Genomic DNA, 24,041 nt, shown 5'->3' with positions numbered 1-24,041 from the left:
ACACTATGTCTAGTTACAACGTTCCATACTGTGCAGATATGTGTCGACGCAACAGAGGTGTTAAGTTTATCTGAAACAGCGCAGCTGACATGTTTACTAAACCATGTCGTGCTTCATTTACGCAATACATGTACAATCATTCCGTGCATACTACTCACGCAATACAGGAGGATTATTATTTTATTTTGAAAGTGAGTGTGCCGCCGCGGTGGCTCAGTGGCTATGGTGCTCGGCTGCTGACCCAAAAGACGCGGGTTCGATCCCGGCCGCGGCGGCTGGAATTTCTTTGGAGGAGAAATTCTAGAGGCCCGTGTACTGTGCGATGTCAGTGCACGTTAAAGAACCCCAGGTGGTCGAAATTTCCGGAGCCCTCCACTACGGCGTCTCTCATAGCCTTAGTCGCTTTGGGACGTTAAACCCCAATAAACCAAACCAAACCAAAGTGAGTGCACGCAATGCATGCACGATGTACCTTACAATCGTAGATAATTGAAAAAAAAATTGTTTAGTATTTATGTAAACAAGGCGCCGTGGTGGCTCAGTGGTTATGGTGTTCGGCTGTTAAACCGAAGGACGCGGGTTCGATCCCGGCCCCGGCAGCCACGTTTCGATGAAGGTTAAATGTTAGAGACTCGTGTACTGTGCGATGTCAGTGCACGTTAAAGAACCCCAGGTGGTCGAAATTTCCGGAGACCACCGCTGCGGCATCCCTCATAGCCTGAGTCACTTTGGGACTTTAAACCACATCAAACTAAACCATTTATGTAAACACGTGGAAGCAAACCACTATCGCGCAATGTCTATGCTAATATAAGCGACCCCAAAAGCATTCAGTTAACATGCAGTTGCATAGCCGGTTACCGCGATGCTCCGACTTGTGTAGTGTGTACGTGCCAAACACGATGACAGCTTTGTAAACAAGTGTCTAAATGCCGGTTCACGACCCACTGCGCGGAAATCAGCGGCGGCTTCCGAGAAACCGAGAGCCGAGAAATCGAGAAACACTATGCCGCACAGTCTACCTAATTTCAAGGGGGCGGATAAGGCTACTTTGACATCATATCTCTTTGCCACGTGTCTTACCCCATGTGATAAGCGGTGGATGTAGAGAATGACAACATGCTTCTTCAAGTTCCCTTCAAAGTAGCCTTATCTGCCCCCTTGAAATTAGGTAGACTATGTATCTGTGCAGGTCGCGATGCACTCTTCGCAATTTCGATGATTACGAGCACGGAACCAAACACCATCATATCAGTCGCAGCACCGACATCAGTAACACATGAAGCAAGAAGACACCAAATCGTGTGTGACCAGCGTCCCAAAGCAGGCGACAGCGCCCGAGACAACGCGACTGCCTCAGTTCGAAACACGCAAAGGGAGCGCGGCGGTTACAATGGTGGAGTGGGGGTAATTCAAGAGCGATGAAGAGACCTTTCTCGTTTAAGAAACTTCTTCCGGTTTTATATTATTCTAGATTGATTCTCCAGTTCGCAAGGGCAGAATTTGCTCGCCCGCCCCCCCGAGTGAGTGAGAGTGTTAGCGAGTTAGTGTGTGCGTGCGCGCGCGCGCGTGTGTGTGTGTGTGTGTGTGTGTGTGTGTGTGTGTGTGTGTGTGCGCGCGTGCGTGCGTGCGTGCGTGCGTGCGCGTATGTGTGTGTGTGTGTGTGTGTGCGCGTGTGTGCGTGTGCGCGCGCGTGTGTGTGTGTGTGTGCGTGCTTGTGTGCGTGTGCGCGTGTGCGCGCGTGTGTGTGTGTGCGCGTGTGTGTGTGCGTGTGTGTGTGTGTGTGCGTGTGTGTGTGTGTGCGTGTGCATGTGTGTGTGCGTGTGTCTGTGTGCGTGTGTGTGTGTGCGCGTGTGCGTGTGTGCGCGTGTGCGCGTGTGCGTGTGTGCTCGTGTGTGCGTGTACGCGTGTGTGTGTGCGTGTGTGCGTGCGCGTGTGTGTGCGTGTGCGTGCGTGCGTGTGTGTGTGTGTGTGTGTGTGTGTGTGTGTGTGTGTGTGTGTGTGTGTGTGTGTGTGTGTGTGTGTGTGTGTGTGTGTGTGTGTGTGTGTGTGTGTGTGTGTGTTTGCAGGGACTGCCTGCCGCCGTGAACAGCATGATCTGAAACGGCTGTGCGCGGTGATGGGAATTCATGCAGAACTTTCTATGACCATCGAGAAAAATAGAGAGGAGAGCAGACTGCTCTGTTGTAGGCACGCGATTAGTGCTTCACACTATTTTTTTCTGGTTCTCCATTATGCAAGGGGGGATAGATTGTTTCGCAGCAATGTCGAGAGCTGGCGCATCGGCATTAGCGGCTGTGCGAATGAGGTTGTCAAGAAGCCAGAATGCGCAAAGGCCTGTCTGTGGGAGAAATGGAGAGGGGAGCGTGGCGTCCGACGTAAGCGCGGAATTCTCGGTGCTCGCCGGATACATACGGATGGCAGCGCGTCAGGTACGTCAGGTACGTCAGTTAATTTTAGTCTAGCTGAGACTTCCGATTACGCCGTTAAAAGCGCCCAGATGCAGATATATAGAGAATACAAGAAGATCGCAGCTGACAAGTTTTCTTTGTGCAGCTCATAATTTTACCAGTGCAGGGATCACGCCACCGGAGATAATCTGGAACTCTGATTTCATGGCTACTGGTCCGAGGTCAAGACGGAAAAGGCAGTACTCCAAAAAAATCCAGTCCTGCACTGTGCACTGAACCTGTCTTACGCATTCTTGGCAACACCAAAGTGAATAACCTCTGAGGAATTTTGATGGAGCTCTTCAAATACAGCTATTTAGAGCAGCTGAGATATTTACCTCGCCTCTTGTTTTGCGTGTGAGAGCAGTAAATCACGCAATAAGCATTCGGAAGCGAAATAGAATACTTTAATAACACTGCTTCTCTTTATCTGCTACGCAGAATTGAAAAGACTAGTCTTAAATACGAAGGAACGTAGGCGAAACCGGCTGTGGAAGCCTACGGTCCTGTGGAGGCCCACGCACTTGCCACGCACTTGCTATTCGTGGCGCCTCATTCAGCGGAGCAGACTTTACTGCATGCAATACCTGTTCTCGTGCCTGCACACAAGTGCGGCTGTCAGGCGTTAACAATGAGTACTTCTTTTAGTCACACCTATGGTAGGTTAAAATACATAAGGGAAACGTAATGTACTGCAAGAAAACTACTCGATTAGCAGAAAATCACAATGCTTGAGCACTACGCAGGAAGAGGCGCACAGAACACTCGGCCCTGAGAGGCTACTAAACAGTAAAAATCAAATTTGATTGAGCACTGGTGCGCATGAGCTCTTTGAGAACACTGACTGTAAATGCCGAAATATTTTACAGTGCACGTAAGGAATGTTCCGAAAGAGTTAAGTATAGAAGCGCCATAGCATCTTGACGTTTCTTCGTGGTGTGTGACGTGAAGACCTCCAGTCCACGTGCCGTGAACGGTGACGGCCAAAGAAGCTGGATCAGTAGAACGCCTCTCCACTGCCTCCGGCACCGCTCTCTCTTGCCCTGGATGGGGCTGGAACACTGCGAAAGGAGATTCGGTGCAATGAACTCATAGTAAGCAGCAGTATAGCTATGTTCACTGCAGGACAGAACGCCTCTTCCATATCCTTCCAATTTACCCTGTTCTGCACCGGCTGCTCCCCCTTATCTCTGAACACTTCCTTGTCTCGTTTACCACTTGAATCATTGTCACGCCCTGCTACGATTGCTTTCTCTTGAAATCCAGTTCGTTACCCTTAAAGACAATCGTATATATTGCCTTCGCATTACATGTCCTGCCTTCGTAATGACTTGATCACTAAAGGGATATTTGAGAGCAGTAGGTCTTTTCATACCCCGTTCAAACTCTTATTTCAATCTGCGGAGTAGGCAGCCTACGCGCAGCAAGCCCGACTCTAGCACAGCGCATGAGTTCACAGGTTGCGTACTCGAAAAGTGACGGCCTCTTGTAGTACGTGAACGGTACCGGCCGTCTCGTCTCGGGAAGGGTGGCAGTCATGCAGGCGCTGATGACCGCCAGCCCTCCAATCAGCACCAGCGCCAGCCATGGACCATTCTCGGTCGAAATCGATGGTTTGCGTGCTAGAGTCGAAGCTGCTGGCTCGCTTTGTTCTGCTGCTTTCTCCATCGATATTCGGGATAAGTGGTTTCCAGAAGAAGAATGCGCCTGACCGACAATTCTTCTTCTTCTTCTTCTTATTCACCTCTTTATAATGGCACATACACACGTGGGGGGATTGGCCAAGGTATAGTGGTATAAATAAGGAAATTTCCATAGGATTACGACAAAATATCGGAGCCAAACTTGAATTTTGAAAAATATATTCATGAAAAACGACAGAAGAATATATGCAGTGAAATAACAAAGAGCATTTTGGCGAGAATAATAATAATAATAATAAAAACTCCAAGACTTTTAAAAAGGTTAGCAAATCAACCTACCAGTTGCAATTATGTAATCATGGACATTCCCACAAATTGAGCCCAATGCAAATCCTTTGGCGCTCGCTCCGAACGATAACAACACTGGCAGAGATAACGGGAGCCCTACTAACCTGGAGAGAGGGACCTCCAGGTAAATCTTTCTCTGAAGTGCGGACTTTGGACAGTAGAGAAAGAAATGATCGACAGATTCAACGTCCCAGCATGAGTCACATAGGTTTGTCGGTGACCACCCACATCTGCATAGGTATAAGTTTAAACTGGGAATCCTGCACCGCAGTCGCGTCATTGACACCTCACACTGCCTGGTTTTACACGAAGGGACGTTCCATTTATACGCTAAGTGCTGATAATCAGTAGTATTTAGTAAGGGATCGCGTAACCTGGCTGATATGTGTTGGAACCGCTGAAACCTGGAGACCGCCAGCAGACTGAAATTCGGGACGGGATGCGTTACTGGCCCGTCAAGAGCTGACCTTGCTAAATAATCAGCCACCTCGTTGGAATGAATGCCTGCATGACCAGGAACCCAGACAAAACGGACCTCCTTTAAAGTGGACGGGACAAAAAATCTCAGGAAGCGGCACAAAAAATCTTTGGGAAGTTTCAAGGGAGACTGTCACCCACACTTCGCGCACTTTTACGTGGGAAGCTCCCAGACACCCTTAGGGCGTGTGGGGGTAGCGGTCTCGGACTCGAAGGAGATGCCCTCGACTCAGCGTGGTAAGCTCAGCGGAGACCAGCCACCAAGTGACAAGAGGTTTTTGGGCGTTCGGTGCCCAGCTTTCGCTGGTCGCAAGCCCGAGAATGGGTCGGAGCCAAAGGTTCACAAACAAAACAAAGTTTATACAGCAAAGAGACGATACAGAGGATTACACAATCACTAGTACAAGCACATACAAAGTGATTAACAAACAATGCAATTCGTGCAAAGTTAAACTCGAGAGAGAATTCAATACAGAGGCAATATTGCACCTAAAGTGCACTAACACACGAGAGAGAGGTAAACAAACAAAACACAATTTGTTCACCGGGCACTGCGGCAGTCCGACGACCAGAGTTCCACGACGATGCCGTCCCGCAGACTGGCGACCGTTGCCTCGTTGGTCCGATGCTGGCCGAGTGGTGTTTTCCCGGGAGTCGAACGGGCGCGCTTCGACGAAGCTTAAACGGCGGTCCGGACTGACTGACAGCGGTCAACGCCTTCTTTTATAGGCTCGCTTCCACGTCTGTTTGTTGTACGCGCCAAAGTAGGCGCGCACATACACGCAGTATCTCCCGTATAGTTTCCCTTCCTTTCTCTCGCCGGCCGCGCGTCCTCATTGGTCAGAGTCAGGAGTCGTTTCGCGAAGGTTCCAGCGTGTTCTACCGTGGCGCCGTCGTGGCGGCGTCGCCGACGTCCGAGTGCAGAGGAGGGGGACATGTCTTAGCGCACGCGAGGCTTCCCCCTCTTCCCCCGGTCAGCCGGAGAAGCGACTCGGATGTTCTAGACTCTAGAGAGATCGGCGTGCATGACTCATTCCCTCGGCGCACGCCGTGGCGGTGAGCGGTGGTGGAAGAGAGAGAGAGCACACGCACACAGGCTAGGCGCTCCGCGGGGGTTTCCTCCTCCCCCGTTCGTCTCGCGCCAGCGAGACGCGTCCGCGCGGCGCTGTCTTTCTTTGCTTCAAAAATGCGCCGAATTTTGTGACAGAGACTAAAACTGACAAACAATTAGCCAGGATGATAACGTGAGATACATGACACGGAATTTTGTGCAGGGCCATTCCAAGAGCCAAAAATTCCGCAAAGAATATGGGGATATGATCTGGGATGCGGACAGAATAGCTCCATGCCAAATCCTGCGAAAAGATGCCAACTGGAGCTTTTTGGCAGCTGACGGAGGCATCAGTAGAAAGCACCACATGATGGGGGAATTCCGCTATATGACCAGAAAGAATGCCGTTTAAAATGTTTGTGGGCATGTGTTTCGCATGAGATGGGAAGATGTGGTCAAAATGGAATTCCACTGCTGCCGGCGTGTCGTCAACCCACTGCAAAGAACTGAGATCAACACCAATCGGGGTTAAAAGTTTCTGCGTTAAGGTAATTTGTGGCATTTGATATCGTGGCCAATGATGGTAAAAAAATAAGGCCTGCTGAGACACAAAAATAGGAGTACTGACATTATTCATCGCGTCCAACGGCCTGAGGAAAGTTCGTACCGTGAGTATTTGAAAGCGGGAAATTAAATCGGGCATACTGGCTTCGAGATAAAGCAGGGCATTTGAAACTGATTTTGGGAGACCAAGGCAGAGACGTAGAGCACGCCTTTCCAGTAAGATTAAGGGTTAAGCCTTGTAGTTTGCGCTACCAGAGAACAAAGTGCAACCAAATTCAAGTATAGGTCTTACATAAGCTTTGTATAGTAACAATAATGTGTCGCGGCGCATCCCAAACTTTTTATTGGCGATTCGTGTCAGCCGGCCTAGAGCGCGTTCTCCTTTACGCAAGTTGTTCTTGATATGAAGGCTCCAATCTAAGGTTGGATGGTAACACCTAGATATGTAGCAGATTCCACTTGTGGAATCAGATTAGAGTGATGGGCTATTGAAATGTACAAAGGCGTGTCTGGAGGAAATACCAGTGTGCCACATTTGTTAACATTCAGGGATAAATTAATAGGCTGCAACGAAACTCCAAGAGCATCCAAATATCCCTGCAGAATCTGGTAAAGCGAATGGATATCCGTGGCCGAGGCGAAAAAAGCTATGTCATCTGCATACACAAAAACTTATATCAGGACGGATGGGGATGTCACTGACCAAAATATTAAAAAGCAGCGGTGATAATTCGCGAGCAACTTCTTCCTCTAGTTAAGATGACGTCGCGTGAGCTGGCTTTTTTTTCTTTACCTCGTATAAACCTTCGTATGATGCCTAATATATTTCACCTCAAGAATTGGTCTCAACCATAAAGCATAAATAAAAGGCGAATACGGGTACCTACTAGGATCCGCTCGAGATCGAAAGCAAGAAAAAAAATGGATTGCAGATACAACAACTTTTTTTTCAGAAGCTTAGTTTCCTGTTACTGCCCAATTTGTGGACATTTTCATTCAATGCTTTCCATAAAATCTGTACTTACGAGTGTGCCCTTGTAGAGTCCTCATCTTGACATAATGCCCGATGGCTCTCCACGGGGGGGACTTCAACCTAATCGATGCCTTGAAACCAACTCAATGCGGCAGCCGCCGCGATGGCTCGGTGGTTATGGCGCTCGGCTGCTGACCCATATGGGGTGACGCCACTTAGGCGTCACCCCATGTGCTTCACGGGGCATTCGACAACGTACGATTCGCATGGGCACACTGTCGGCGGTTTCTTTCATGTGTTCAATCAACGCAGTTCAATCGGCGCAGTCAATTGCTCATCACTGTACATAGGTGAAACAAAGAACTTCAGGAGACGCCTGAGAGAGCACTAGAAAGACATCCTAAACCAAAAACTAACAACTAACGCCATCGCGGAGCATGTGCAAGAAACCGGCCGCGAGATTGACTGGGATGAAGATAAGATATTTACAAGAGAAGAGAATACATCAGCACGGCAGCATCTTGAGTCCCTTATCATACAGACATCGTCTAAGACACTAAACAGGAACGAGGGAATTCTGCATGCATTCTATCTATGATAAATTATTAAAAACCTTGCTCGGTGCGACAAAGGAACGGATCCGTGCGCCGGTTGCTTCATAATGAAAAATTTAGCCGTAGTGCTCCCGAAATGTAAAAAAATTTCATCTTTATTGACCTTGGTCACTGACCAGTACTCCTTATCACCATGATACCTGACCAGACGGTATGCTGCCCAACCCTCGACTACAGGAGATTGACTTGTCGTCCGTTTAGCTCAACAATTACAAAAGAGCTCCTTTTCGACTATGTTTTTATAATCTGATATCGATCGGCTCACAATCTCTAGTCTGAGAGATCATTATGGCTATCTGAAGGCTCTCCAAAAACGTGCTCCAGCACCATTCTTTGTTATCACCCCATGTTTTATGCGTTTATTACTCAGTTATGAACAGTTACTTGGTGTTCGCTGTCTTTCGTCGTCCTCTCGTTTGGCGCTACGTACGCACTTTAGATGATGGGCAAACACAAGGCGTCGAGAGGTCGTTAATGGTGCAGTTATTATTTTAAGAGCTTAACATATATTGCTGCAAAAGCAGCCTAGCATGCGAAAGCCAGTAGTGCTCAGCTCCGAACATCGACGGGCCAAGTACACCAGTGTTTCCTCCCGCTTCTCCTCACCCCGTTAACGAGCACAGACAGCTGGCCACTGGCGGCGATTCTTAGTGCGGGCTATTTATTATGCGAAGCATATTAACGTAGGTTTCGGGCCTTCGCGCGACGCCCGGCGGTGGCCACCATTTACCTTCAAGTGAGAGCACATGATGTGACGTCACGTGATGACGTCACACCGGCTGCAGATGGGGCCTCATATCGCGCCGTCGGACGTCGCCCAGCGGAGGCCTCCACGCTTCGGTTCGCGCCGTCGGGCGCGACGCGGCGGCGGCGTCACCATCGCTGCATCACGTGATATGTGACGTCACGCCAGGGATGAAGCGGCGCGCGCCCGCCGTCGCGTCAGTCTCTGTGCCCGCAACCGCGCCAGCGTCTTTGCGCCGGCCGTGTATGCGATCAAGATGCCTCCAAACGCTAAGGACGTTAATAATAAGAATGCAAAACGAAGGCTGCTTCGCATCCACTGGGCTTAACCTTGAAAAGCCTCCAACTTTTTATCTATTCCTCAAAGTTCCACAAAGGACATTACGTGAGGGGTGGGCAAATAAACAGGCATTAACATGAATACAGATCTTCGATGGCGGTTTTAAAGTTACTGAAGTTGGTTATGGTAGCCACTTCGGATGGAAGGTCATTCCTGCCTCTGGTTGTTTTGTTGTTCTTGTTGTTGTGTTGGGTTTAATAGCCCATACGCATCTTAGGCTGTCATGCGCCAAGCTCAACATGTAGGAAATTGTTTTCTGCTAAATTTTGGAAAGATGTGATAACCCATCATTGGTGTAAGGGGCCTTGAACTTAAGTTCATTTTTGTTATTAGTTAGAAAGGAAAGGAACTTTAAAATTGGCTATTATTAAAGCTTTAAAGAGGCTCACGCGAACCTTATCGACCATCTTTGTCTGGGCAATGATCTAGAGGCTCCCAATCCATCAGATACAAAACCTCATCCTTCTTCTCAGGAATGAGAAGGTGGCTGAGGTGTATCACCATACATAGCAAGGCGCAGGGTCGGATTAGAGCTTTTCAAGGAGACGTGCTTCCCTTAAAAGGCTAAAAACATCTGGGTTATCAATAAGTGCATCTTGACCTAAAATCACTGACTTGTGAACAAAAATGTGTTCTTTGTAGCATAGAGTAAAATGCTTTTTCCTCAGTGATTCAAGTTTTGTGCATGAGAATAAGATGTGGTGTACTCTAATTCCATCTCCACGTTTTTAACAAACGGGCTTGTCTTCTTTTGTTAGTAAGAAGTTGTGTGTAAGGTGTGTATGTCCAATACGGACACGGCATAAAATGACTTCTTTGTTTTGAGGAAAAGAGATTGGTAATATGTTTCCACCTGGATTCTCACGGGGTGCACGCGTTAGGGTGATTGTTACGGGAAATCTAATGAGCGCGTATGATAGGTGTAGCTACATAGTTCAAGGTATGATAGAATTAACGATACAAGGAAAGACGGCGATTTTTCCACGAGAGGCCACGCGGCGCATGCAAGCTGTAATTTCGACCGTGCAAATTTTAAGCAAGTAGTTTTATGGAAGAGGGTGCTAACTAAGGATACATCGAAAGTACCCTAAAACTCGATTAGCTGAATTAGTGACGTGGAGAACGTGACGCGACCAGGTGAAATATTTAGTTAAGTCGATGCCAAGATATTTTATAGTGCCGGCTGACTAAATGCGATAATGTTAATCGTATAAATAGCTATCTGGTGGTTGCGTAGGTGGTGGAAAGGAAGAAGAGTGGTTTTAACAGAATTTAATGACATTAGACCCATGACAAGAACAATATCTTCCTGAAAGCTAGTGATGTCAGCCTGGTTATCTATTGAGCTATAGATGACGTGGTCGCCAGCAAACTGTCGAACCTTAGAACTGATGGTAGAATGTTAACGATTTACATAGATAATAGAAGCGGGCCTAAAACAGTACCTTGGGGTACGTCAGACAAATGAGAATTAGCGAATGAGAATTGGCGTGAGCGAATAGGCAGCGATCGATTAAGAAAGCACGAATCCAAGTCGAGGGCATGAATGCTCGACTGGGTGCATTGCGAGATTTTCTTTTCCAACTTTTGCACTCATGCTATTCAGCACGCCAGCGAGCGAGAACCAATTTTTTACTGTCCCGCTCATTCTCCAGTGGCTTTCAGTCCGCTATGACGTTCTCCGGAGAACTACCACCTGCCCGCCACGGCGCCCGAATCTTATTAATCAGGTGCGACACCCTGCCATTAAACTCAACGTTTCGTGTTAAGTATGCGCACCTGTGTTAGGTTTGTTTCATAGGCTACAGCGAAACTTCGTCCTTGAAGCGCCCCTAATCGGCTTTCAGCCCAAAAAATAGAAGAAGCAGAAGCCCGCTGGAGCAGAAAGACAAGGACGTTGACAATAAAGAGGTAAAAGCTGGCGAAGAGGTAAATGGCAGCCGATGCAAATGCGCATGAGGTCTTGTCTAGCGGAGGGCGCATTCCTGGTGCTACTCAAGCATTGTGGCTAAGAAACAGACAACAATAAGACATCTTCAGTTGGGAGGAGACAAGAGTGGCGTGTATAGTACGAACGAGTTTCTACGAAGCTTCTAAATAAATCGATTTATTCCTTCGGCACATTAGATGCGCTATTGTGGTTCTGCCACTGTAGTGTCACGATAACGCCTCTTCACGGCGCACACGCTGTTGCAGGCCGAGACCGAGTCGAACCGGTTCGACCCGACAAGACAGCGCCGCTCCAGTAGCGTGCGCTTCGACGCCCTGACGCATCGGGCGCTTCCCTTGGCCGTCATGTCGGCGAAGTACGGGAAGCGCATCTGGCGCAAGCTACACGCGGCCCTAATGGGCGATTGGCAGTGGGACAGCTGCTGGACGCTGGAGGCGGAGACATCCTCCCCCGGTTGCCGCCGGCGAGCCGCGCAGTTCCTGGTGCAGTCCTCGCGAGACCTGAACGTCGCGCTGCCGTGGGAAGGGCAGCTGCCCCGCGGGAAGTTCCACTGCACGCAGCCGGTGCCGTCGAAGAACCACCACTCCTCGAGAACATCCTGCCTGCAAAGGTGAAGATTCGAGGTCAGAATTTGCCGGGTTTTTCAGACAATACCATTCTCTCGTGCTTTCCAGTCCAAGAAAAAGATGAAGACAACTTCTACGCAAGCGCCAGTCGAGCCTCCTATCGAGCTTCTGTTCAATTTCAGATCAACCGCAGCGCCCCAGTAATCACTGTAAATCGTGTGTGATTAGCAACTGTTAGCAAACAACTTGCCCAAAGTTCTGCTTTGAGTAGTTTCGAGAACTTCGTCACAAAGAGGTTGTCTTTTGATGCGCCTGCAATGTGTTTCAATAAAATCAGTTTTCACAGGTAAGCTTTAGGATCAACTGGAATTAATCTGCTGGACGTTCATCGCTTTTGAAATCCACATCCGCATCCAGTTTTTGTTCTCTGCGCAACTCGACGTAGGCACTGGGATTGACTTGACCATTATCTTCCTCGTACCCTTGGGAACTTCCCTGCGTATACATGTCACACAGCGCCAGATGTATGGCACCGAGGTCATTATCCGCGTTGTTATTCAGCTAGACATGTAGACGCAACCCCAGACATGAAATTGTAGTATTTGTTCCCGGTTAGCCTTCCTGCCTCTCCTTCTCCTCCCCCTGCTGCTCCATAGGGGAGAATATTAGTAGCAACGCATTTCTGTCGGTAAGATGAAACGCCCCACCCTGGTGATAATCATAAGGCCTAATGCGTGCTCTTTCTGTACAGTTAGCGTGGAAACTGCCTTTTCTCCGTAGCTGAACTGCCCCACCGCTTTTACGACTGAGTTCATAAAATTATTCAGGCTATCTTTATTTCCTAAAAATTGATTGCATAATAGCTTCTTTTACATACCCAAGGAGCTGGTATTCATTACTGGCGTCATGTAGTAAGGCTGAAGCATCGTACTCTGAGAAAATGTCCTGTGGCGCTTCCTTACGGCGGCAGCACGTATTGTTAATGGCGCCGAATTGTAATGGTGGTAAAGCTTCATTCCCCAAAACATTGCCCCAGTCCCCAAAATATAACCTTTTCAAATGATGGTGAACAGGATCTTATATCTTTAGACTCGTATTCAGCTCAGAAGGTTGTCTACCTTGTAGCCTAAGTTATTTAGCCATGATATTTTTTCTGAGCTTCCTACTTTGGGCTTTAAATATGCACTACCATCATTTCCTTCCTTTTAGCATCTTGATTTACTTGCCAGCCGTGGAATTTTCATGCCCAACAATGTATCGCCGCTACACAGGTATACAAACAACAAAGCTCCGCCACCCGTCGCCTTTCAGCCACTTCCCTAGACAGTCTTGAAATAAACTTCTTTGTCACCTGCCGTGCTGACTTGAATTTGTTCGAATAAATGCGGCTTACAGAATTTCTGCGAGATCCCACGCACTAAACAGCACTGGCATATGTCAAGACCCTCGCCAAACCACCAGTCCGCATCCTGCGAAAAAGTTGACTTACACAGCGTCGCAAGAGGAACGAGAGCGTTTGCTTTTTTTTTTTTTTTTCACCATGGCGGGGCGCCGAAGCCTGGGCCTAAATAGAGAGGCACCATACTTTGAGAACACCTTTGATTACGCGTATTAGACGCTTGGAAAGGCACAAAGCATGTCTAGTGACAATATACGGGTCGTAAAGTACCGGAGCGCCACACTCAAACAAACGTAGTTCGAGAGTTTCTTGAACAATTTCTCCCACCCGCGTCCTTGTGCCAGCTGTGCCTAATTTAAGAGCTCCAGGCAATTGGCTGGCACACTGTTACACCATTTTGGCGTCATTTTTCATCAGGACGCGTGAAAAGTACATAATTTTGTCTATAAATTTAAGATTAAGTCTTAACACGCCTTCTCTTTTATATTTACTGCACAAATATCTCTTAAGTTTGAAAACATTCTTCACGTATTACAAGGCTTAAGTTTTCCTACAATTTGACAGTAGAGAACATCATAAAATGTTTCTTGGCGCAGCTTGAGTCGCAAAAACTCAGGCTGTTGCAAACAACGACAGGAAGAGCGCTCCTGCAGAGGCTCGGATACCGCGAGCAGATGCGATAAATGTCGAGGACGGCAACGATCCCCGACGAGCTTCGCAAGACCCTCAAGGTAGCTCCAATACCATGGATCCCAACCTCCATCGAGGCAGAAGAGAAGCGAGGGCCGAATTCATTGAGAAAACATACGCTCCTCAAGCCACGACCGTGTACACAGACGCGTCTTGGAGAGGAGGAGATACCAAAATCGCTGTAGCGGCGGTGGTCGATTCGTCTTTACGCGAAATGACCAGCGCGTCTCTCCGAGGCTGCACAGCCGCCGAGTCCGAGGAAGTAGCCGTTGCTCTAGCGGTGGCGGAGGGCTATAGAACCGGGCGGTCACTAACAATACTCACGGACTCTCAAACAGCCTGCCGAAATTACATGAATGGCAGGATAGGTCGTCACGCGCTCCGTATACTCCTCGCAGCGAGCGACAGAATTAAAAACCAGGAAGAACAAAACGACAAGATCCCACACAAAATTGTGTGGGTACCGGGGCACACGGGGGTGGCAGGGAACGAAGAGGCCGACAGGATAGCTCGAGGATACATTACTTTCCGAGCATCCGACGAGACCGCCGAACTCGAGCCAGCACCCAGGGAATATTCGGCCATACTACAAAACTATAGAGGCAGAAGAATGCGATATCCCCCACCGCACAAATCTCTCAGCAGAGAGGAAGCTGTCACTTGGAGACAATTACAAACAGGCTCTTTCCCAAACCTACATATACTAAACAAAATGCACCCTACGATATACACGGACAAATGTCCCTGGTGCGACGAAAAACCTACTCTATACCACATCACATGGGCCTGCCAAAACATCCACGTGGTCCCCAAAATACAAAACCCGAGTGCGGAGCAGTGGGAGACTCTGCTGTCCAGCGACCGCTGTGAAGACCAACAAGGTCTGGTGCAGCGAGCTCAACGGGCGGCAGTGGCCAGCGGAGCCCTGGACTGAGGGCAACCGACCACTGATTAGAGGCGGACGACTTCGACAGAAGGCTCCTGGGGGTAGAACCAAGACGTCTCTGAAGATGCCCCCAAACCGCAGGAAAAACCATTAGTGTAAATAAAGTTTTCCCTTCCTTCCTTGGCAAGGAACGACAGTTCTCTTGCCACGTTTAAGACATCGTTAAAGGACAATGTAGCGAAAACTGATGCGTTCTGTTTTGTAGCATTTATTCTAATCCCTGAACGCTTGCCCGACAAAATGAACACAAGCAACACGACATCGCAGGTTGGCAAGCTGTTTGAAGTGGCATGTTACCGTTACGAGTCATCTCAGACATTCGTGTGCTTTTTTCCCCATATATTAGGTGGAAAAGTCTATGGATTTCATCTGAACCCTCTTGAAGGTACATTCTTCAGCGGCCATTTCTCACCTCGAGCAGTCGGTGAACATGGCACTCTCAAAGCAGCGGTCGCGGGGTGCACCCCGGGCACAGCTGTCCAGACAGCTGCCCAGGTTCGGGAAGCGGTTGGTGCCCCGGTTGCAGAGGCTTGCCGTATCAGTGGATGTCCAGGCACAGGCGCGAGACCAGACGCTGTAGTAGACTTCGTGCCTCGAGCGAACGCAGTACGTGTAGAAGCGACGTCCACACCGCTTGTGAGGACGGCGCTGTGCGGTGGAAATTTTTTAAGGAAGTATTAGAAAATGGACTTGCTGCTGGTTTGCTCTAGATACTGCAGTCGGCGTTGCTTTGATTTTAAGGCTCCAAGCCCGATCAGCGCGCATGTCAATTGGGCTTTGCGCTCCGAATTTCATGAAAAGCTATTAAAGCTTCGGTAAATAGGACACCGCTATCATAAGCCTATATATGCTGACTGGAGGACTAAGGCCTCTACCATATCTCTCGGAAGCGCCATGCGGGGTTTGTGCGGGGCAAAGGAGAGACGGCGCTGTCTGACGTGATCTTCAACCCATCCTTGCCAAGCTGCGGGAACACGTAATCTGTTGAATTTGTTATTGCCAGAGCACAATTTACGCTAATGGGGACTGGTATTTTATCAGAACACGCTTATCCTTACACCATCCACAGCTGTACCGCCCCATTTCTGCGTGACTGCAGGCCCAAGATTCGTCTTCTGGGCCTGTTTCTAATCCTTTAACCTCTCTAGCGCACAGCACTGTTGTGTCCCGCAATCCACCATGATTATGGCCTCCCCACCTTTTATTCTTGGATCGATTTCAATTCTCAAACGAGGTTTATGCTCCGACAACTGTACAGTTTGGTGCGTCTCTAGAACGCTTGGAGCAGTGAAGAACACCTTATAGCAATGCATCAGTGCTGTAACTTTCTTGATAGCTTTTGTCTGTCTCCCGCACGCGACGAATACGAACTATTTGTAATCGCAAATGCTCAGCATCAACGCTAACAAAACGAGATCCTCTCTTTCATTATAACGGGTCACTCCATGTGTCACGTGCGCTCCTTAGAGATTCACAGGCTTCCTAACAACGGAAATCCTGATCAAGCGAGTGTTACTATCCCCGTTGACATTTGACATTAGCCAACGCAGCTCGTCCTCCAGATCTTCTCTCTTCCCAACCCTGTCAAGGGCACCCCACGAGGTGCCGTGCTATCCTCCCCCCTATCCAACATAGCCACGCGGTCCCTCTCGCCCACAAACTATCCGCTCTCGTCGGCTTCGGATATACCTTCTATGTGGATGACATTCCTCTGTGGTCAACCCGAGGATCCCTCGCCGCCAAAGCGAAACACCTACAAACAGCCATTCCTATGATCGAATATTTGGACCAGGCCAGCGGTATGCAGTATGCACCGGGCAAATCGGAAATCATCCGCATTCATGGTTCCCGCTATCATTCCCTCTGCCCAATCGCGCTCTAAATTCACGTCGACCCTACAGAGGAAAAATGATGAAACGCACGCACACACACACACACACACACACACACACACACACACACACACACACACACACACACACACACACACACACACACACACACACACACACACCATTTTTCTCTCTAAACCTGCCTGGGCTCAATATCGCCCATATGATAAGATGTGTCGCTGAACACAGCACAGGCGTGCACGAAGACGACACTAGCAGCCTCGTTCCGTCTCTGGCCATGTGTCGCATTGAGTATAGCCTCCCCTACCATAAGTTTATCGCACCGCCGAAAGTAGGATCGATATCCTTATCCGTACCTTCTTTAAGACTTCAAGACCAATGTGTACATCTACCCCTAGACTCCTTGCTCTCGCGGTTCACAACCCGTTTGCAGAACTCCAGGGTGCCGTTCTAACTTCCCAGCGCATTCATCTCACCACCTCAGTAGTTTGGGCCGTCCTCTCACAAATAGACAACCCGCAAGGCATCAAGACCCTGGCCCCGACCAGAACTCTCACCACTACTGTCCGCTCTCACTTTCACGACACCCTGTCCCTCGTCACGTGCACAAGCCCCACCGCCAGACCATCTTCGTCACCTCCGTAGGCGATATGCCCAAGACACCGCGCCTTGTGGGTAGCCCTGTACAACGTACCCACGTCATCACCTGGGTCGTCCCAAGGCATGGATATTACGGACGTAACACTAGGGCCGACACCCTAGCTCGAAAATATACATACCGAGCAGGACACACTCACTCTACCCTCTACTCCTTCTTAAACAATTTCTCCAATCGCCTAGAGAACCTCCGGCTAAATCGGGATCTCTACCCCGCCAGACAAGCGCCTTTCCCTTGCGGACTCCTACCACCTCAGACAAATCTAAGCACTCACTTTGCCCAGTCTCCACCACCTCCACCGCGTTCGCCCAGCACTACATGCAGATACGTCTCCCTTGTGTGGTGAAATTCTTACATTCACACACTTTACACGGACATGCACAGCTAAACCCAACCACGTAAAGCCTCCCAACGCGGCCCTGGAGCGCGCACTGAGAGGTGACACTGGCTAGCGGCACCCTGTGAGACCAGCAGGCGTCAGTCGCCACCGCCAGAGCGTTGACGGAAGCCACTCGTTTCCTGGACTGAGAACTCCACTCACAACCCTTCCGGTTTATTTTCTTTCAATAAGAGTTTATTCTCGCTCCACATTGTCAATAAGCACGCCGGGCTTCGCAAGAGTCAATTCAAACAACTATTCAACGTAATGGCCCTTAGAAAATACCTTATACAGTTAATAATAACAGGAAAGGAAAGTCGCAGTAACTATTTTATTTATTAGTACCTCAAAGGCCCACTAGGGGCATTACATGAGGGGTGGGCATACATATCATTGAAGAAAAAATCAGTGATGAATAATTTGAAGTATTCCAGGCCAGGATGGATGAAAGCTTCAGCGGGGAAGTCGTTCCAGTCTCTTGCGGTCTGGGCGAAGAATGATTTTAGGTGCGCAGAAGTAGATGCTCGAGGTGTATGAACAGCTTTCGGATGACTGATGCGAAGTGAAAGGCGGTATGCAGGGGTGATAACAGATTGGCTGAAATGCGAATGATAAAACTTGTGGAAAAGGCAAAGTCTGGCTATTTTTCGACGGGATTCAAGGCTGGGGAGGTTAGCTTTTGTTTTCAATGCTGTTACGCTCGTATGATATGAGTAATCAGAATATACGAATCTTATCGCGCGGCTCTGGACGCACTCAAGGGTTTTGGCTAGGTTAATTTGTTGGGGGTCCCAGATTGAGCATGAATATTCAAGTTTAGGACGGACAAGAGTTAAATAGGCGGACAGTTTTACGGAAGCAGGTGCCAAACGCAAGTTACTCTTTAGATAACCAAGAACACGGTTAGCTTCGTTGGTTATGTTCATTATGTGGGTGTTCCAAGAGAAATCCTGTGTAAAGCTAATACCTAAATATTTATATGAAGATGCGTGTGTTATCATGGAACCGCGAAGGGTGTAATTGGGAGTAGGATACGATTGACGACGATGAAATGATACTAGCGTTGTTTTATTAACGTTTAAAGACATCAGCCAGTTTGCGCACCACTCTTCCACAAGTCCTATGTCGTACTGCAGATGGTAAGTGTCTCTGTTACAAGTGATGCTCCGGTAGATGACGCAGTCGTCGGCGAACAAACGAATGGTGGAAGATAGATTACTTGGGAGGTCGTTGATGTAAATTAAAAATAGTAGAGGTCCTAAAACCGTGCTTTGAGGTACGCCGGAGGTAACAGGGGAGATGGAAGATGCATGATTGTTAGCCCATACAAACTGCTGACGGTTAGTCAAATTCCGGAGCCAATCGTATACTAGTGGGTGGAGGTTTAGGCGCGAAAGTTTAAATAAGAGGCGTTCATGGGAGACTTTGTCGAAAGCTTTTTCAAAGTCTAAGAAAAGAGCGTCGACGGGTGTGTTCGTGTCCATACTAGAACTGATGTGATGAGTAAAGAGGGCCAGTTGGGTAGAGCAGGATAGGTTTTTCAGGAATCCGTGTTGAGAAGGGTCAAAAAAGCTGACAGACTGCAAGAAGGTCATGATGTGTGAGTAAATTACGTGCTCCATTAATTTAGAGGGAACGCTAGTGAGGGAGATGGGACGGTAGTTCTTACTAGACGATGGGGGGCCTTTTTTGTGTACTGGGATGATTTTCCCCACTTTCCAGTCGTGGGGTACAATACCGGACTCGAGTGATTGCTGGAAGATACGACAAAGAAGAACAGCTACAACGTTTTTAGTATTCTTGAGAACTTTTGTGTTAATTTCATCTATCCCAGCAGATGAGGTTAGTTTCATAGAATCAATCAACGCGATTATTCCGTTAGGGTCGAAACGTATGTCAGGCATAGGGGGGTAATCAAAATAAGGATAGTCAGGCATGTCGCCTACAGGATCGTGGGTAAAATTGGATGAAAAGGTATAATTTAATGCTTCAGCCGTGTCAGTATGTGTAATTGGTGAACCGTGTTCGTCGCAAAGCGATATTGGCGGGGTTGCTTTTGGGTTTATAGCTTTCCAAAATTGCCTGGGGTTGTTGTGAAGCATATCAGGTAATGTGGATGAGAAGAAGGTTTTTTTGGCTTGTGCTGCGTGAGAAAGAAAGTTCTTTTCGGCAGTATAATACCCTTCCCATGCGCGGGCGTCATTGGAATGATTTGCAGAACGAAAGAGCCTTTTCTTTTTGTTAAGCAGCCTTTTTAACTTTCCGTTGAACCATTTTAACGTTGCAGTAAATCTAAGGGCCGTGGTTTGGCGCAAGAACGAAGAAAAGAGTGAACGGATGATGTGAGACATTGCCAGAAAGAATTAGCGAAACAATTTTTAAGGGCAATAGTAACGGGATTCAGCTGTCCCCCATGTCTTTTCATCGTACACTGACATCGCACAGCACATGAGCGTCTTCTTGCACTTTGTCTCCATCTACACGCGGCCCCCGATACCCGCAACAATCACCCGTCCTCGGGGTTAGCAGCCGAACGCGCTGCTCTATACATTTCCACAACTTACTTTAACCCCACATCGAAAACATCAGATTGAAGTTGCGCTCATGCACTGGATAATGCAGCCCTGAAATTTCCCATACGCATGTCAGTTCAACGCATATACTCAACAAGATCCTTCGTAGTGCTGGGAGATGTCCTAGAGCAGCCTAGAGGCCTGCATATGGCCCGTTTTTCCAGCACCAACCAAGAACACTGAATACTCCAACAAGCTGCTTTCAAGCTCCTGAGCTATAAACCGGTGCACTCAGGAAGAGATGATTGCTGATGTTACACGAATGTACCGCCCTATTAATGACTGTCGGCCCTATGAGAGGCGCGGTAAAAATCACATAACGTCAATACTCACCGACCAGACGAAGAAGTACTGTTTCCGCTGCAGTAATCCATTGTACATAAAGCTTACGCAGCGAGCTATGCAGTACAAGACCACAGTTAACTGCTGACGTTGTCGACAGTATACTCCACACACTTTGCTGCTTTTGTAGCCTCTATGTTTGCAGTGCTTGAGCGCAAGTTCCTCTCGAACAAACTTTTTAGTTTGAAATCCCTTGATTTTGGGCCACGTCGTCTCAAAATAAAATGTTCTTCCCAATCCTGCCAAACGGCGACAGACGCCGAGTTCCCTCGACCGACCTCGCTGAAAGAGCTGCGTAGCTTCATGAGGCTATGGTGTTATTTTTGCTGCTTCGTGCGAAATTTCGCTTGCATCCTGTCTAATTTGACTGAGCTGCTTGCCGGTGGCCCCAACATCTCGTCTGAAACACCAGCCTGTGAAGCGGCCTTCCCCATGCTCTGGTGTCTTCTTGTGCCCCCTCCGATCCACCGCCATTATGATGGCTGCGTTTGGGCGAGTTGGTTAGACATGTTAAACCTGGAAAGCGCAAAAAAACAACGGACAACAGAAAGAGACAGACACACGAGCGCTCGTGTGTCTGTCTCTTTCTGTTGTCCGTTGTTTTTTTGCGCTTTCCAGGTTTAACACGCCATTATGAGCCAAACAAACACGCTGAAATTCACGCTGACGCCAGAGCCTTGGGCCTCGGTGTAGTCCTGGCACAAAAGAAACCCGGCTGCTCCGAACATGTTGCGTATGCCAGCCGCACTTTGACCAAAGCCGAAAGATATTACTGTGTAACAGAAAACGCGCTTTGAGAACATCTAGGCCATCGGAAAGTTCGGATCTTACACATATGGTAGCCCATTCTCTGTCGTAACTGATCACCATGCCCTCTGTTGGTTGTCCTCCCTTAAAGAATCGTCTGGCCTCTTGCTCGTTGGGCGCCGCGTTTACAAGGATATGACATCGAAGTCGTCTATCGCTCAGGCCGTGAGCATTCTGATGCCGACCCGTTATCCCTCTCACCTCTCCCCTGTGGCTTCGATTCAACATCACTCGCCACCAGTGGTGACCTCTTTCCTTGGCATTGCCGACATGTGATCTGAACAACGATAGGACCCCTAAATCTCTTCTCTCCTCGCTCTCGTACCCACAAAATCTACGCGTCTTGCGGCCTGGACTCTCCGCCTTCAATCCCGCCACTTTTCAATACCGGACAACCTGAATCACCCCCGCAACTACCTCCCCGACGGGCGTAAATCACTCCCAGTCAATTCTCGGCACCTCCGTTCCCACATATGCCCTCTTTTCACGCCGTCCTCCAGTGTGCTCAGGCCGGGGTGGTGAAAGCTTACACTCGCTTTCAAGTCCGCTTCTAATGGAGGGGAATGTACCGCTTTGACCCAGAATAAGCTCGCTCGCAGCTCGAGCACTTGTCGGGACCGTTGCTGCGTGTTGCATTAGTGTCATCAATACAGCTCAGCCGCAACCCCTTCTTGCATTCCTTGTAATAATTTACAGAAGAGGTTGAGAGAAAATGTGCCTATCGGAATCATGAAGAGCCCTCAGTTGTGTTCTCTGTGCATGTAACAACAATCTGATGAATATACATACTATATCTGCGGAATTCCAAAGAGATCAAAATGATAAACTGCTTTTTTACAAATAAAAAAGAATACAATATGCCATCAATCGTAAGCCAAACTACGTCCACTGGAGGACAAAAGCATTAACAACAAACCAAACCAATAAACCAAATCAAGTTAACCCGGCACTAATCAAATATAGAAATGGGCTAAATGACGCAGCGTTAGCGCCTGTCTCTTACCGTTTTGTTTTTGACGTGGTGCTGGAAACTAGGATGCGTGATTTTCATCGCCTCCGGAGGAACTGCGGTTGTCGCATTCACCCAGGTTAAAGATCGTGTAGTGACCTTGCGTCGAATCTTTGCCGGTCTGTTCATTGGTTCCATAGGGGCTGACATCTCGCTGCCGCTTCCAGCCATCTTCCCAGCGTGGAGTAGCAGCGGCGAAGTGCCACTGGCGATCGCCTCCGCCGGCCGGTCAGCAGTGAGCGCCAGAGTGAGCACAGCCGCAAGCAAGGTCGCCACCAACACCCCGATCCCAAAGTTTTGCAGCCATGGCACACCAGGGCCAGCCTGTTCATCTTCTTCTCCTTCCCGCATCAGGTACACCTTCGGCCCTGCGTTGAAACCATCTACGGAAGCTCTGGGTGGTGGCACGAAGCCTGGAAAACGGGGGGGCATCGGGGGTCGTGCTCTGATGAAACTTGGCCGCGGCGGCACTGACGTCGCGAAGAGGGCCCGCGTCGACGACGCCGTGGATGTGGCGCCCGTGCCAAGGTCGGTCTCGCTGCGGATCCAGGTGTCGTGCCTGACGCCGCAAGGGCATGGCTCGGGACGGAGCTTCTCTGCGTTTGGCCTGCCGAGGACCTCCGAGCGATGCCGCCTGGTGTCTGTGCTCTCCCCAGGACGTGGATCGGCAAAGGAGACTCGCCGAGGCAACCGAGAACGCGAGGGCTCTTGGGGCTTCCGGCTCTTGGTAGTCGACAGCATGTCTCACGGCTTTGATGTCGGGCTCTAGGAGGCCTAGCTCTCATTTGTTGCACGTGCTTTCTTCTTCTGAAAAGCACGTTGCAATGAATCCCGTGGAACTGATAATTAGTTTTTGCACACCTGGAAACGTTGAAAATTAAAACGCAAGAGTACAGCCTAGATAAAAAAATGACAATTTTTTAAAAAACTATAACTAGACCAACAAAATTCAGCAAAGAACTTCAACGTTGCGAGTACAGCTTAGACAAAAAAAATACCATTTCTTAAAAAGCTATAACTAGACCAACAAAAACAAAATTCAGCAAAGAACTTCAACGTTGCGAGTACAGCTTAGACAAAAAAAATACCATTTCTTAAAAAGCTATAACTAGACCAACAAAAACAAAATTCAGCAAAGAACTTCAACGTTGCGAGTACAGCTTAGACAAAAAAAATACCATTTCTTAAAAAGCTATAACTAGACCAACAAAAACAAAATTCAGCAAAGAACTTCAACGTTGCGAGTACAGCTTAGACAAAAAAAATACCATTTCTTAAAAAGCTATAACTAGACCAACAAAAACAAAATTCAGCAAAGAACTTCAACGTTGCGCCTGAAGCAAACAAAATAGCCGCTAATATCAAGCGCAGGAAGCTGCATTGTCGTTCAACAGCTCAGACAGTTTATGCGCTGAAGATCTGCGACGGAAGCTACTTCGGCTAAACTAAAAATCTTTGCAAAGAATGCAACAACACAACAAGGACGTGTCAACATTCACAAGGTAACGCAATCTGGTAGCGGAGAATTCTGAAGACGAAGACCACAGAATCAACGTCGAAGAAACCTACGCCCTTAGAACCGAAACGATTTACCCAAAAAGACGTCTAATCGAGTGTTTCCATGTTAAGATGGAGCCCCCCCCCCCCTCTTTCCTGTTTGTATG

At 48.5% G+C, this 24,041-nt stretch overlaps 1 protein-coding gene across 1 annotated transcript; it reads right to left on the bottom strand.

Moving 5' to 3' along the window:
• Positions 1–10,865: 10,865 nt before the first annotated feature.
• On the bottom strand, positions 10,866–23,156 carry LOC149360252 (uncharacterized). Its single transcript, XM_089567815.1, has 4 exons — positions 22,372–23,156; positions 15,169–15,404; positions 11,387–11,757; positions 10,866–10,900 (listed from the first exon to the last, which is right to left on the bottom strand). The coding sequence occupies exons 1-4, from the start codon at positions 23,116–23,118 to the stop codon at positions 10,866–10,868; spliced, it is 1,389 nt and encodes a 462-aa protein (XP_089423941.1). The 5' UTR covers positions 23,119–23,156.
• Between the last annotated feature and the right edge of the window lie 885 nt (positions 23,157–24,041).

Source organism: Amblyomma mixtum, chromosome 2 (genome assembly GCF_055824585.1).
Source record: "Amblyomma mixtum isolate Tamu chromosome 2, ASM5582458v1, whole genome shotgun sequence".
Classification (NCBI taxonomy): Eukaryota; Metazoa; Arthropoda; class Arachnida; order Ixodida; family Ixodidae; genus Amblyomma; species Amblyomma mixtum.
Note: the sequence above shows the minus strand (reverse complement) of the source record. Positions and strands in the feature narration are given on the sequence as shown.